Here is a 16,303-nt window from a genome sequence, read left to right as displayed (position 1 = left end):
CATAGGATTAGTTAGTCGCAATCGGTTTTTAAGTATAGCTGCCATATAAAAAATATGTTTTTAGGGGTAAATGGGGCAAAACAGCCACTTCTTCTTCTTCTTCTTCTTATTGGCATTACATCCCCACACTGGGACAGAGCCGCCTCACAGCTTAGTGTTCATTAATCACTTCCACAGTTATTAACTGCAAGGTTTCTAAGCCAAGTTACCATTTTTGCATTCGTATATCATGAGGCTAACACGATGATACTTTTATGCCCAGGGAAGTCGAGACAATTTCCAATCCGAAAATTGCCTAGACCGGCACCGGGAATCGAACCCAGCCACCCTCAGCATGGTCTTGCTTTGTAGCCGCGCATCTTACCGCACGGCTAAGGAGGGCCCCTAAAACAGCCACTTGCAGTCATGATTTGGGGTCGGAATACATACCAAACTTATTCTCTACTAAAATAGCATCGGAAAACATACGGGTAGTTAGCCTCAATCGGTTTTAAAAAGTAGCTGTCATAGGAAAACTGCATTTTCAGAGGAAAATGAGGCAAAACAGCCCCTTCCAGTCACGACCCAGGGCCGGAATGTTTACCATACGTATTCTCTACAAAATTAGCATTAGTAAACATAGGAGTAGTTAGCCGCAATCGGTTTTTAAGTATAGCTCCCATAGAAAAAATATGTGTTTTAGGGGTAAATGGGGCAAAACGGCCAGTTCCCATAATTTCCGGTGAACGAAAATAGCACCAATCGATTTGTCGTGGATTTTCCCTTAAGGAAGGGTATTTCTCTACCGCAGCAAGTAGCCGCAATAAATAGGTACCTTTTTGGGTCGCGTTTTCCCCACTGTGCGATGTTGGTGTTGAAACCAAATATGCACTACAACATGATGCATAAATTAGGCCAATACAATTTTTTTTATTCACTTTTTGTCACCCCCCCCCCCCTTCTTAAAACAGCAAAATCTGCAGGGGGTGAAAAAAAATCCGTTGACCGAAAGCGATGAACAACCGCTTTTTTGCGTGAATGTTCAAATAAGTTCGTCTCCATAGAGACATAAATATTCGGTTAAAGTAAACACAGTAACGATAAAACGTCAAACAGCAAGCTCGTGTTTGATAGGGGCAATGAGCATACATACTGAAGTTAGGAAATCCATCAAAATGCTCGAAAGGTGGGTGCAGTTGACCTCCAGAAACGTCAAATCAGAGACTAACCCGCAGGCAAGCTGGCGGCCATTACCGCTCGCGGAAAACTGGATATGTTGTGTGCGTGACATTCCCATATGGTAAAAAAGCTTTCACTCATACATTCGAACGAGCTTCCTTAAGAACCAATATTTGTGTTTACATTCTCTTTCATATACTGATACGCTTGCAGTTGGTCTACTTCCTCACCTTAGTATCAATGTTCATTGTTCCATACAATTCGGATAAGTTTGACAATCGTAAGCTTGCTGTGTGGAAAAGCAAAAAATAGTATTTTTTCGTGGAATCATAGAATTTTTATCGGATTACCACTATGAAAATGTCCGCAGGAGTCAACAACACCATGGTATATGTAGTGTACATTAAAAAAAAATACGTGAACTCAATTTTTTTTATAAAACAGGATTCCAAAACCCCCATTGCCGTGAGAGTCGAGCGTGAGGGAAAAACTTTGCTCCAGTTCCAGTCGGTGATATTAGTGGCCGTCGAAGCGGTTGAGCAAGCCTTTGGAACGGCAACAAGCAGATTAGATTCGATCGAAGTAATTTACGCTGGAAGTAAATCTTTTGACAGACAGGATTTGTTCACGATCTCGTCCTTAATGACTATCAGAGATGCTGCTACGGCGATTGGTGCGTGCACCAAGGTTTTGTGCATTCTAAAACCTGAAGTTCCGTTGGTTAAGGCGAAAAAAACAAATGCGTTTGAGTTGCTGATGCAACGAGCATCTGTGACGACGTTTCCTGATAAAAAGACGAAGAGTGACGGTCGAGATGCCTTACATAATAAGATCGTTGACTAACTTCACTCTCGAGGTCCTGGTTTCAAAGTTTTTCAGGAATCAGACATGAAGTTGTTTACGTTGTCCGTTCTATGGCGGATTGACGGCCAGTGGTTTAAATTATTAGAAGCGGCAAAAGTGTCGCCTCCGGAAAACCTACACTTTCATCCAGACGACCAAGAATCCTTTTGAGTACTGTACCATGGTTCGCATAAGAAAAAGGCAGTTCCACTTCTGAAGACAAAAGATTTGATTGGAGATTTTGGAAAGCAGATGAGCTTTGCACCAAATCATTCCTGAAATCTGATGGGTGGCAACAAGTGTTAACGGATTTGATACAAACTGAAAGCTTCTGAGAATGCCAATGATAAGTATATGGTTGCATCAGCGTCCACCATCAACGATAACAGTTCTCTTAAGTCAATTCCTCTGAATAGGAACCGTACAAGTCTTGTACAATTGACTTGAAGACCAATTGAACTCCGTGCCAATTGACCAATTGAACACCGAGCAAATTCTGATCTTTTTTGCACCAATTGAAAGAGGTGCCAAACATAAGTACATAACAGCTTCGTTTGTATGGAAATCAACTCAAGAAGAGTCCGCGGTTATTTCTCGAATCGAACGTAACATTCTTGAACGAGTTCCTGCCGCCAAATCCGAAAGACTGTCACAGACATACGGAAACGTTTCTAGGTGGATTGCCGAAAAAGTTGGTGAGATCGTAAATGCAATTTTAAGTAACTTTCCGGATTTAATTTTAGTTTCTAATTTGTATTTCAGAAGACGACGATCTCTCGCCGGAACACATTCGGGACAGCAACGAAGGGTTTCAATTTTTTTGATATTGATATTGCATATTGAACAACAAGCACAAGCAGCTAAGTTGAACCGATTTGCCAACTTCTGGGCCGCAGTGTCAAAGGTCCTGGCTAGCAACGATTATTCTGTCGCTGAAGAAAGGCGTCATGGTGAAACAACGTGGATATCACCGTTATGTGTTTCGATGCGGGATTTGATGTCCAAGTGCGAAACAATAATGGAAGAAATGTTTCCTACATCGAGCGCCAATTTTGTACCGTCTTACGAATATTTTCGTCTTCAGTTCGTCCCGAGGAACAATCACACACGACTATCGAAACGCTACTATGGACGTTTTGACATCAAGTTTAGACTTCAAAAACATACCTTACATGAAGCACACGTAGATCAGCATTATGGCGCTAAACAATTTGAATTTAAAAAAAATATGGCCGGTAAGAATTGATAAAATAGAACAGGGCAGCCTGTACTATTTTCGATAGTCCAGATCTTTTCGTCATGGGGGATTTTCTCAAATTTTCTAAAAATTGCCCAAAAGTTTTAGTAAATTTGATTGACAAAAGCTCCCATGATACAGTGATCAAAACTACCGAAAGTACTTCAATGCACATTACTTTTTTCTATATTGTACATCCTCTCTACTCATAGGAAAATTTACTGAAGACTCCATCGTATTTTTCCTGGATGACAAAGCATCTATACCAGTTGGATTCGAAAATGCGCCGGTAAGCGCAACTCGGAGGCAACGACATGTCTTGATGGCAGGGCTCGATGAAAGAGGGCTCAATGCAATGGATCACGACAACATCCCACAGCATCTGAAGACAAAGACAAACATATGTATGCGGTTCGCAGTTGGAATCTTTTTCGGAAGTTTTTCAAAATCACAAACTGTCGTGCTACGATCCCGTCAGTCTTCATTATTACCAAGCAGGCACACATCTGCGAGGGTATAGAGATTTATGCGCTTTTATCCCCCCCCCCTCTCATTTACTTACAATTGTCTACTGGGACAAAAAGTCAAACAAAAATTTGTATCGGCCTTATAGCCAAGTGAAGCTTGTTGAAGAACAATTTGGCAAAATAATTTAAATGACTACAGCGTCACCAGCGTTCTACTTGGTTTTTACTATACTTATGCTTCTACTATCTATACATTCGTGAGTTATATTGCCTCGAAGGAAATGCAAACACATTTGTATAAATATATAGATTAATACCAGGATCGATTCCGGAGACCCTGTGAAAGACGTGAATCCCGTTTTTGTAGCAAAATTTTACAACGCTGGGTTTGCAATTTTCAGAGGAAATTCCGAAAAATTTGCCGAGGAAACTCTGAAAAATTTATCAAGAAAATTTCAAAGAATTAGTCGAGGAAATCACAAAAAAAAATTGTCCAGAAAGAATTTGTCAAAGAAATTTCGAAGAATAAGCTGAGCAAATTTTGAAGGAATTGTCAAGGAAATTCTGAGGTTCTAAACGAATTTTGCGAGGGAATGATGACGAGTTTGCCGAAGAGTATTCGAAGGATTCCAGAGGAAATTTGAAAGAATTTCCCGAGGGAGTGCGATTTTTTTCTCAAGTTACTCCTAAAGAATGTGTAGATAAAATTTCGAATTTGCTGAAGAAATTTCGAGAAAATTCCAAAGAAGTTTACGAGGAAATGTTCAAGATTTTCCGAGAAAAATGCGAAGAATGTTTAAAATATTTCTATAGGGGATTACGAAGAATTTGCCGAAGAAATAACGAAAGAAATAATAAGAATTCGTCGAAGAAAATTCGAAGAACTTCTCGAAAGAATTGCAAAACATTTTATTGAAGAACTTGCGAAAGAATTTTCTGAGAATGTTTCGAAAAATTTCTCGAGGAAATTCCAATAGTTTTACCGAGGACTTCTGATGAATTTCCCTAGGAAATTTCGATAAACTCCCGAAGGAAATTGCAAAGAATTAGCAGAGGTAATTCCGAAGATTTTAGTAAAGATCTCCCGAGCATCTTAAAAAAATTTCCGGCAATCAATTGGAATAAAATATTACCACGCCGTTTCACAAAATGGCTCCCGGCGTGACGCCGAAAACGCTTTAATTCAAAATTCAAAATACGAGAAAGTCAAAAATCATATATTTGCTACTGAACTACTTTTCAATCTCAAAAATGTTTTAAACCACGCCGGGAATTAAATTTATAGCTAGCATGTAGGAATAGGCGCCAAAAAAACATTTCAATGCAAGTCCATGCTACGGCTCCGAATGTGACAAATTTTACATTTTTGATTAATGATCTATCTGTCAGTATTTCATCCCATCTTTCCGAAACCTCTGAATAGCCTGATTTGCAAACAATAAATAAAATCTAGTATGGAGCAATATGAGCTCTAGAAACTATCAGCACCACTCCACATTGGAAATAATGTGCCACAACATTTGGATTCAATCCCATCAGAAGGAAATCCCTTGCGTCCATTAAAATGAAGCATCCCGGACAATGACGACGCGAGCGAACGTCTCTGAGACAAGTCGTTAAAGTCGCGTCACTCGAATATTCGATTCCTTTCTAGTCTGGATCTTGGGACGTCAAACGACAACAATAGCAGCTTCCAATGCACACAGTGCCTCGAGAGGTTTTCAATTTCGTCTAATCTATTACGTTCTGGTCGTGACATTTTTTCCACCCAACCTTATACTGCACTACCACCCACTGTATACCATCATTATGCGCTGACGGAAAGGTCCGATAATATCATTTATCTTGTTCTACTATTGTCTACGAGGAGCCGTCGCCGATTCCTATTTTTGCCAAGTAATTCTAAAGAGCGGAAAATTTTTAAAATTGTTCATCAAACCATGAGACAGCGGTTTTGGTTATATATGATTCCTTCGAGTTACATTCGGCTGAGAAAAAAGATCTGTTTTATAGGGATAACGTTTATTTTAATTGATTTTTTAACGCGTAGAAGAGATGGTTTGAACGATAGTGACCGTTTGTGTATAATAAAATTTGCTATTATACGTATATTTCCAATGGATTGCACAGTCCAGCATAGTCTTCGTTGATTCCCATTTTACACTTCGACCCCGTTGGACCCATTGCATATACTGGCTGACCAGCAGTATTCATCACACTGTAGTTGCAAACGAACAATTTCTTCATCCCAAGCAACTCGATACGACTCACCATCGCGCATCCAATCCTGCTGGAGCGGTCCGATACGATTTGTGCAAAGTGATCAATAGCCGGGCTGAAAATCGGTTCTAGATGAGTTTTCTCAAAATCTGTTTTATTTTATCTGATTTCAGTACCCATCCCACTTCGCTGGATAGCTTTCTATATGCGATAGGTTAGAGTCAGTGTACTCCCTGAACCAGGCATCAATCCAGTTTAGGATTACTTCCTCGTCCGATATGTCCATGCAGTGCCTCTGAGAAGCAATGCTCTGTCCAACGGCTTTCATGGATTCTGTGTTGCGGCATCGATCTCGTCCGTTAACACACCGCCTGGCGTTGAATGCTGCAATGTGAGCTAATTCGTCATCCCATACCTAAAAAGAGTATAGTTGGCTAAATTCGGCAAATTGGCAACTCATTTACTAAAAACCATTGTGGTCATCCTAGCAGCCTGTGGATATGATGAGGTTTTGGTAAAGTTTTGGTTGCCAAGGGCAACTCGATTCCTGAGCCGATTATGATGATCCGTAATTAACGCCTTTTTCGAGATGTCCATGAAGACTTCGATAGCTCTGGCGCCACACGCCGAAGCAAGATCAGTAAGGCCATGACAACCTATGTGTAATACACGAAAAGGACACAGACTGCGATCACAATAGTTGGCAGATTGACTGAGAATGCTTGTGAAGAACAGGGATATAACTATTGCTGTGATGAAATGTGGTAGAATCTCTTTTCTTTTTGTATGACAAATGATATTGAATGAGAAAAGTCTCATTATTTTATAGCGACAACTCAACACTCGCCTAACCACAATCCAAACTGATCATTAAGCTACTTGAAACAGACATACAACAACCTTATCAGTTAATCGAGAAAAAGAATGTTATTAAATTACAATAAACATGCATGTAAGGCCGTACGTTTGCAAACAAAATCATCGAAGTCTATCAAAATGTAAATAATGTATAGCCGGTTCAGAGATTAGTGAAATGATGTATATCTGATTGCATACAAATTAAGTAGGTAAGCATTGCGTATTAAAACATCGTGCAATTGAATTTATGAACAACCACCTTGAAACGTGACATGCACATCTACAGCCCGTTCAGATTACGAGCTTTATTACTTACTTACTTGACGGGCCACAGCTCCTCCTCGATAAGCTCGACGTCGAATGGAGTATCCTTCTCTACTGGACTCGATCATGAGACAATCGCTTCCTGTCGCCCTGAACGTTCAGCCCTCATGTCTTCTTCAACTACAAAATCTGCAAAATCGTGTACGCGGCCTTTCACAAAACCTACGACCTCCGCCGGGTCTCAATTGAATATTATCTTCAATTGGCGCTCTAACAACATAAGAACAACGTGTCTAGCCCACCGTAGTCTGCCCTGCCGTATTAGTTTAAGAATATTTATTCCGCCACCGTCATATGCCGTTCTTCTGTTTACCACCCAATATTTATTTTATTTTCTCAGACTAAGGCCGGAGTAGCCTATGCAGTGTATACAAGTCTTCTCCATTCAGCTCGGTCCATGGCTGCATGTCGTCAACCACGCAGTCTGTGGAGGGACCGCAAATCTTCTTCCACCTGATCGATCCAGCTTGCTAGCTGCGTATCTCGCCTCCGTGTGCCCGTCGGATCACTGTCGAGAACCATTTTCACCGGATTACTGTCCGACATTCTGGCTACGTGCTTGGCCCACCACAGTCTTCTGATTTTCGTGGTGTGAACGATGGATGGTTCTACCAATAGCTGATGCAACTCATTCGCCTCCTCCATGTACCGTCCGCCAGCTTCTTCTTCTTCTTCTTCTTGGCATTACATTCCCACACTGGGGGACAGAGCCACCTCGCAGCTTAGTGTTCATTAAGCATTTCCACAGTTATTAACCGCGAGGTTTCTAAGCCAGGTTACCATTTTTGCATTCGTATATCATGAGGCTAGCACGATGATACTTTTATGCCCAGGGAAGTCGAGACAATTTCCAATCTGAAAATTGCCTAGACCGGCACCGGGAATCGAACCCAGCCACCCTCAGCATGGTCTTGCTTTGTAGCCGCGCGTATTACCACACGGCTAAGGAGGGCCCAGCTACACCCCCACAATAGATGGTACGCAGCACTTTCATTCGAAAACTCCAAGTGCGCGTTGGTCCTCCACGAGCATCGTCCAGCTCTCGTGTCCGTAGAGAACTACAGATCTAATAAGTGTTTTGTAGATGGTCAGTTTGATACGGCGGTAAACTCAATTCGATCAGAGCGTCTTGTGGAATACCCTTCCACGATACGTCACTGAATTCGCTGCTGGTATCGTTATAGGAGGTCACCAATGTGCCCAAATACACAAATTCTTCAACCACCTCGATTTCGTCACCACCGATACAAACTCGTGGTGGATGGCTAACATTGTCCTTTCTAGAGCCTACTTCGTCCTCGACATTTTGATGACGAGTCCGATCCGCGTTGCTTCCCTCTTCAGTCCTAGGATAGGATGTGACAACTCAATTGAGACTGCCTTGTTGTTTTTTAGTCGGTTGCTCTGACGAGGTGGTAATTTGGTACAAAATCTTCCAAATATCATGTATCAAAACTTGATGTTTTTCTTTCCGTTCCATCCATTATTTATGTAAGAGAAGCGAAAGACTAACAGAGAGAAGTTTTTGCTAATGTTAATATGACTTTGAGATCAAAAATGACAGAAAGGTGAATCATAAAGCTTAAAATCAACAGTTTTAAACCTTTACAACCGTTGAGAATAATTGATATGGCGTTTTCAGTTCAATATAAATGTATTTTTTACCAAAAAACTGGAACTCAAACATTTAAATATTTTGCTTAATATCAACTTTACAAACCTGCAACGCGGCCAAACTAACAACATCCTACGAAAAACGCGCTGCTACCAATCGAAGTAATCGATTGTCATTTTCAACCAATCAGCAACCGGTAAGATTGTGACAGCAAATCGGTACGATTGTGACAGCAAATCGGTACGATTTTTGCTGACTACTTGGCACATCATATCCTAGCTTCAGTCTGATATAGGTTTCTTCCATCTTCTCAAAGTTACGTGTTGTAATATCTGTCGTCGGCGAAACCAAGTTGCTGAACGGACTTTGTGAAAATCGTACCACTCGTGTCGATCCCTGCCCTTCGTATTACTCCCTCCAAAGCGATGTTGAATAGCAAGCACGAAAGACCATCATCTTACCGCAACCCTCTGCGCGTTTCGAAGGGACTCGAGAATGCCCCTGAAACTCAAACTACGCACATCACCTGATCCATCGTCGCCTTGATCAACCGTATCAGTTTATCCGGAAATCCGTTTACGTGCATTAGCTGCCATAGCTGGTCCGGATCGATTGTATCATATGCGGCTTTGAAGTCGATAAGTAGATGATGTGTGAGCACGTTGTTTTCGTGGCATTTCTGCAATACCTGACGTACGGTGAACACCTGGTCCGTGATTCACTCATAAATCCCGGGGCAGTACCAAGCCCCACGAACTCTCTTGCAATTAGTGTAAGTTGGCGGCATAAAATTTGGGAGAGTACCTTGTAGGCGGCGTTCAGCAATGTGATTGCGCGTTAATTGACACAATCCAACTTATCGCTCTGGGACATACGACACCTTCCATTCACTTCTGCGACAGAACCTCATCCTCCCAAACCTTGATAATTACCCAGTGCAACGCTATAGCCAGTGCCTCACCACCGTATTTAAACAGCTCTCCTGGTAGTTGGTCAACCGCAAGGGTTTTGTTGTTTTTCAGCCTGCCAATCTTCTCCTGTATTGGGCTAGGCTACCGTCTTGTAGACACCCAATGTTTAGCCGCGGCGAACGACTTCGACGAGTGTTGTACACCGTCGAGAGTTTTGAGCCCAAGCATACTGCAACGAGGTAGTAGTCGGATTCAATATTCGCACTGGTTGCGGACGTTTGTGATGTCGGAGAAGAATTTAACGTCGATTAGAACGTGGTCGATTTGGTTTTCCGTTTCTTGATTAGGTGAATTCGATGTGGCTATGTGGATATTCTTGCGGGAGAGAAAGTGCTTCGGACTACCATTCCGCGGGAGGCTCTGCAAAGTTTATGCATCGTTGGCCGTTGTCATTCGATACGGTATGCAGACTATCCGGTCCGAAGACAGATGTATACACATTTTCCTCCCTACCTAGCTGAGCGTTCATGTCGCCGATGGCGCTGGTGTACTCTTGTATGCAAAACGACACTAGCGCACAGTGGCATTTTTTGCTGATGCTAGCGCTGATAACGCATGGGATAACGGCGACATTCCAAAGTTATTTCAAAATGAACAGTAAAAAGTTATCACAACATAGCGAGTGCAGCTTCAACGTCTGTTCTCTGTGGTTACCGTAACAATAAAAAAATTGTTTATTTCTCGAATAATTTTTTTTCCATTACAATATAATTTATTGTAATTCTATTGTCAACATTTTTCTGTCAATAGATTTTATTGTACTTTTATTGGAACAACAATAAGGCAATTTAATTGGTACAATAGAAGAACAATAGAATTGAATGTTCATCAAGGAAATGTATTGTAATTTTATGATACAGTAGCCGTTCGATAACTGCAAAATGTTTACTTTTCAATTAACGAATGCCGTTCGATTACTGTACTGCATTCTATACGTCAAACGGTTGTCAATCGGCGTAAGATGCAGTAAAAGTGCATCTAAATGTGCAGCGCAATGAAGCTGTCATTGAGTTTGACATCAGATTGAAGTTTAGCGGTTCGATAACTGCAAAACTGTTGCAACTATCGAATTGCAGTTGCAGTTAAATTACTTGCAGTTATCGAACGTCTACTGTATTTTAATGTAATTCTATTGTATTTTCTATTCGGGTATACAACCGAGAGAAAAAAAAAAACGTTCAAATCCGAAGCTATCAATTTAATATGGACTAAACCACGATGACGTCACGCGTCGATTTTCAGTAAGAAGAAAACCTCATCTGAGGGCAAAGTTTACAAATAATGAACATCAACGTGAACATCCGGTGAACTAAAAGCTCCGAATTCACTAAAATCACAGACAAACAGACGTAACACTAGAGAAAATACCATCGACCATGACTTCAACGATCAATTTGAATTTGATTGATTACGCAATTCACAACTAGAGGCGCTAGTGGCGCTGGTGACAATGTCATACGAAACATCGTTTCGTGTAACGTGCTCGGAAGATGGTGGTAGATGAGTTGAGCGATGGATTTTTTAGAAAAATGTTCAAGCTGTTACGTCTGTTTGTCTGTGCTCAAATGTTCATCGGCCCCGAGCCTGTGACAAGCGCGGTGTCATCATCATTAATAGACATAGACCGCTGTCATCATTGAAAAGTAGTATGAAAAAAAATTTGTGCCCGGGACATCCTGGCTACGATTTGGCTATGGGCTAAACAATAGCATGACAGTAGCCTGATCGGCCCGCAGCGGACACGCTCATTTTGATTTTACTCACCGGTGAGTAGTTTTTTATTGCTGTCTCTTTTTTTCCCACAGAAATTTTACTCACTTTTAATAAAAAGTGAGTAAAATTTCTGTAAGAAAAAAAGAGACGGCAATACAAAACTACTCACTATTGACTAGAAAAAAATGAGCGTGGATGTCATTTTTCGAGCGAAAAGAAGAAGAATCGTGGAAAAAGAAGACGCTCGTGGTTAAGTCCATAGTGTCTATAGTCCGAATGTGTGAGTGGCGATAAAAGGAAAACAAACACTCCTGGATGATGCAACTCAGCAATGGTTGGGTAATTTCCATATATTTTTTGACTCCTTTGCAATCATTGTGATTGTGACCCAATCAATTTTGAGTTTATGAGCAGAAGGAAAACAAACATGAATTTACACATGCCGAAGTGCACATTAGTGTGCGAGCGCTAAACGTCGCTTATCTCATAATGGCATCCCCAATAAAAAATACAGTAGAATAACAATAAAATTTATTGTAACACTACTATTAATAACATTAAATTAGCAATAGATTATATTGTAAATGAAACCATAGAAATACATTAGAATGCATTGTTATGAACCATTTACTCAAATGTAAATGAAGTTTTCGCAATAGAATTTACGGGTTGTTAAGTATCGTAACTATATTGCCGATTTCACCAATTTGAAGAGTTATGTGTAGATTGTGATTTGCCCGCTTCTTTTTCTCACACTCACTCTCATTTCGGGTTGATCGATTTTTGTTACTGAAATTTACCCAATTATAACCCATTACTCGTGAGTCACATATAAGCATGTGCACTAAATCGATTCCCGCCATGATTTGACGTCTATTTGTTTTCAGATTGGGCACTCACAAAAGATATTTTAGTTACTAGATAAAGATTGTCGCTTCGGTTCCCTTTGTTCTGCTGTCCGAAACATGTGTGGTACATACCTGTCAAATCGTATGGATTTTCCTTCTCTGACATTTAGCTCCCCTATCCTCGCCAGCAAAAGATGTTCCGGACAGCGACGACAGCGACAATATTTATCTAGTAACTAAAATATCTTTTGCACTCACACACAAATATTATACACGGAAAATCAAACTTTTTTGGGTGTATTGACACACACAAAAAAATCGTTGGTAAAAATTAGAAATACTACAAAAAGAGATCGGCGAAGATCGGCCATCTTGTTTCCAATCGAACCGTCAAAAGCGGTTCCAATTCGACTTGTTTACTTTTTGCATCCATAAGAAGCAAGCAAAAAGTTCAAGTGATGCCGGTATTATTTTCAGTATTTCATGCATTTTCATACGTTGCCATTTCGACAGTTTTTCACTCCGCCGGTCTCTGGTTATAGGGTTGCTAGTTTACACTTTTGAACCAATAGTACATTTTTATCCGGAATCATCAGTCACATGAAAAGGCCTGCCAACTGATTTTGAACGTCCCGAGAAAAGGCCTATTCTAGTTACCGTGCTACGAACGGACGCATCATTTTGTTTTTCATTGGGGCTTGTTGTCATAACAAAAACATCAAAAAATACAAAAAAAAATCATAAATAAAAAATTCGTTCGCTTTCATGACGTGCACGTCGTAAATTTGCCTCGTAGATGGAGAAGTGCATAATTAAAAATGATTCGTGTAGAATCTGTTCTTGTAGTGGAAAGATTTCGACAGAATTTAAATCGATTTTCAGCCAAGATGAAACCAGTGGATGCGATATAGCTTCAATGATGGAAGCACTGGGGGATGTGAAAATCGCCGAAGATAAATTCCGTTCAAAAGTGGTCTGCAACGATTGTGTGCTAAAGATCTCGATTGGATATGGCATTCGCCGGGCTATTCAAATGGCAGAACAAGCCACTCATGTGGTGGAAATGCTTCAGCATGCATCGGACGATGATCCGCCGGAGGATTCGATTGTAGTAACAGAGATTAAATTGGAACATTTGCTTGAGGACAACGAAGAGGAATTCGAATATGAGTTTTTAGAGGAAGAATATCTAGCTGACAATGCTACCGTCAAGAGTATGAACTACGCTGAATCGGAAGATTCTGGTTCTAAGATTAAGACTGAAAATGTTGAAACTAAAAAGTCCAAGCGACGCGATGCTTCTCCCCTGGAAAGCATATCAAAAAAATCCAACATTGAGTCAATTTATTATAAGACCAAATTTGTTATGCCCAACCCGGAGGTCATTCTGCAAAAGGTGGACAACAAAAACTATCTGATCGTAGAAGTGCAAGGAGATCGATGCTGCGGGTGCAGTTTTGTAGGCCTTAATCGAAAGCAATTGCTACAACATTCAAACAGCGAGCATGCGATTGAAATTATCGGAAGTGGTAACTATTGTCCAATTTGTTTCATAAAATTCACGAACGAGAACACTCTGACCCGCCACATTGATGGATCCCGGTCAAAATCAATATATGTTTGCAAAACTTGTGAACGTTACTTCAACAGCTCTCGGCAGTTCGATGCACATTTACAGCAGTACAACAACTGTAATAGAGCTTGGTAAGCTACATTTTTACGATCTTAAACCAAAGACAAATACCTAATTAAGCTTTATTCGTTCCTTGCAGTGAACCCATCAACGAGGACGAAGACTCGTCGACCAGCGATGAAGACTTAGATGAAGAATTTATCAATGAAGATAATAATTGGGACTACATGATGGAAGAACAATCTTCCAATCCAATCGGAGAACCAAAACGACCTGACAGGAAAACGAACAATTCAAAACGATTTCAACAAATTTCAGAGTATGCAAAAAGTCCGTATGGTGTCCCATTCATTCAGATTGATGAAAAACGAATCATCCGTCGATTAAGCTTTGCTACATTTGAGCTAATGAAGCTCAGCGGAGAGAGGTGCTGTGGATGCGAATTCACCTGTGATACCCGTAGTCAACTATTCGCCCATGGACAAGAAGCTCACGGAAACAGGGAGGACATCCTAGCAGAACATTTATGTGTTTGTCCGATATGCCGTCAATGTTTTGAAAATCAGAAAGAACTTTCTAAACACATCAATTGCAGTACCTGCAAATTATTATTTCTTTGTACAATTTGTAATGAGTCGTTTGCTGGTACAGATTCCTTGAAATTTCATCAAGAACATAACGAAAATCATAGCCAAACAATCCTCGAATTAGAACAAGAACATAAGCCAATGGTTGAATTAAAAGAGGCAAATGTAGTAGAGGCTATTGCAAGAGAATTTCAACAATCAACAAAGAGCAGAAATTTTTCGAGATCAAACAATCGTTCCATAACAAAACACCGTTATCTCAAAATGCCCGATGCAAGATTCATAGATCACATTGATCATCAGCAGAACCACGATGTCCTGACAGTTTGCGGTGAACGATGTTGCGGTTGCGGAGAATTTTTCGAGACGGTGAATGAAGTACAGTCGCACGGACAGACAACTCATCTGATGGAGAACTCCGAATCGGTAGGAGAGTATCAATGCGATGTATGTTTCGCTCGCTTTGAATGGAGTCGTGGTTTGTTCATGCACAAAAATGCCAAGCGGGCTGTTGATACGTTATTTCGTTGCAAAACTTGCAACATGTTGTTTTCGAAGCGCAATCGCTTAGAAAAGCATCTGCAACAAGCTCCCAACCATCCAACTGCGCCGTCCAAACAGCCAACAGAAAGCGAAGTCCAGCACGATCAGAAAGATGAAAACAATGGTAATTTTACTAAACCCGATCCACCCCAACAGCATAAATATTATTGCTGTTTGGCGAAATGTGGTCAAGAATTCGCAAGTGAAGAAATGCTGTTGGACCATTGCGTCGATCATCATACTGGAAAAAGACGTGAAAACGAAGCCGAACGAACCAACCACCAGAACGTCTGTCCTGGATGTCTGAAATCATTCGAAAACACAACCTGCCTAGTATGGCATCGTTTCACCCGCTTTACCAAACAGTACACCTGCCGATTCTGCGCTCAGGTTTTTACTCGCTGGAACAAATACCGAGAGCACGAAGATGAGGTTCACCTTGGAAAGACCCACGAATACCCATGTGAAAAGTGCGATAAAATATTCCGAACGCCACAACGGCTCAAAGCTCATCAGGAAACTCACTCCGAGTTGCGAAGCGAAATCTGCGATGCCTGTGGGGCATCCTTCCGTAACAAAGGTGTCCTCAAGCGGCACCGTCGAACGGTCCACGCTAACGATAAACCCTTTGTATGCCAGCACTGTCCAAAGAGGTTGCCCACCCAAGAGCAGTTGAATGCGCACCTTCGTGTGCATACCGGGGCCAAGCCGTACACGTGTCGATTCTGTGACCGCTCGTTCTCGCACTATACAGACCGGAAGAGACACGAGATGTCGACGCATACAGGCGAAAGGCCCTACCAGTGCCCGCACTGTCCGGCGGCCTATATCAGGAATCGAGAACTGTCGGTACATTTACAGAAGCACGCCGAAGATGACATCGCTATGATGGGTACGGAAGTGTGATGCTATACAATCTAGTGAGAAATGAAAATACATTTTTTTTTGCTTATTTACGCCTGATTCAGAACATTTATTTTCCATTCAGTTTTGTTTGTAGAAGTTAAATGATTTGTTAGTGACGATACTCACCATCCTCAAATGACTAAAAAACGTAATTGAATTCAAGTGAATTGCAATTTTAACAACCACCAGATGGGGACAACGGGACCAAAAATAGAGTACACAAGATTCTGTTTTTACACGATTTTTTTCGCTCGTGTCGATCAAAAGTGTGGCTTTAATTTGCCACCAAAATTTTTGCAACATGTTTCCAAAAATCCTAAGTAATTCAAAGAAAAATCACATGGTAATTAATATGCGTTAAACATTTAGGATAGGTGCAA

General features: G+C 41.0%; 2 protein-coding genes across 3 annotated transcripts; one reads left to right on the top strand and one right to left on the bottom strand.

Moving 5' to 3' along the window:
* Window positions 1–5,721: 5,721 nt before the first annotated feature.
* Window positions 5,722–6,808, bottom strand: LOC134218218 (antigen 5 like allergen Cul n 1-like). 2 transcript variants are annotated; one of them, XM_062697137.1, is made up of 3 exons: window positions 6,390–6,808; window positions 6,102–6,309; window positions 5,722–6,040 (listed from the first exon to the last, which is right to left on the bottom strand). In XM_062697137.1, the coding sequence occupies exons 1-3, from the start codon at window positions 6,742–6,744 to the stop codon at window positions 5,806–5,808; spliced, it is 798 nt and encodes a 265-aa protein (XP_062553121.1). In that variant the 5' UTR covers window positions 6,745–6,808; the 3' UTR covers window positions 5,722–5,805. The 2 variants fall into 2 exon arrangements, with proteins under 2 accessions (XP_062553121.1, XP_062553120.1); XM_062697136.1 differs by having other exon boundaries at window positions 6,102–6,340; window positions 6,397–6,807.
* Window positions 6,809–13,027: 6,219 nt separating this feature from the next.
* Window positions 13,028–15,987, top strand: LOC134213753 (zinc finger protein 420-like). Its single transcript, XM_062693073.1, has 2 exons — window positions 13,028–13,958; window positions 14,027–15,987. Exons 1-2 carry the CDS (start codon window positions 13,051–13,053, stop codon window positions 15,921–15,923), a joined length of 2,805 nt encoding a protein of 934 aa, XP_062549057.1. The 5' UTR covers window positions 13,028–13,050; the 3' UTR covers window positions 15,924–15,987.
* Window positions 15,988–16,303: the final 316 nt, after the last annotated feature.

Source organism: Armigeres subalbatus, chromosome 2 (assembly GCF_024139115.2).
Source record: "Armigeres subalbatus isolate Guangzhou_Male chromosome 2, GZ_Asu_2, whole genome shotgun sequence".
Lineage (NCBI taxonomy): Eukaryota > Metazoa > Arthropoda > Insecta > Diptera > Culicidae > Armigeres > Armigeres subalbatus.
This window is presented reverse-complemented; position numbering and strand designations above follow the sequence as displayed.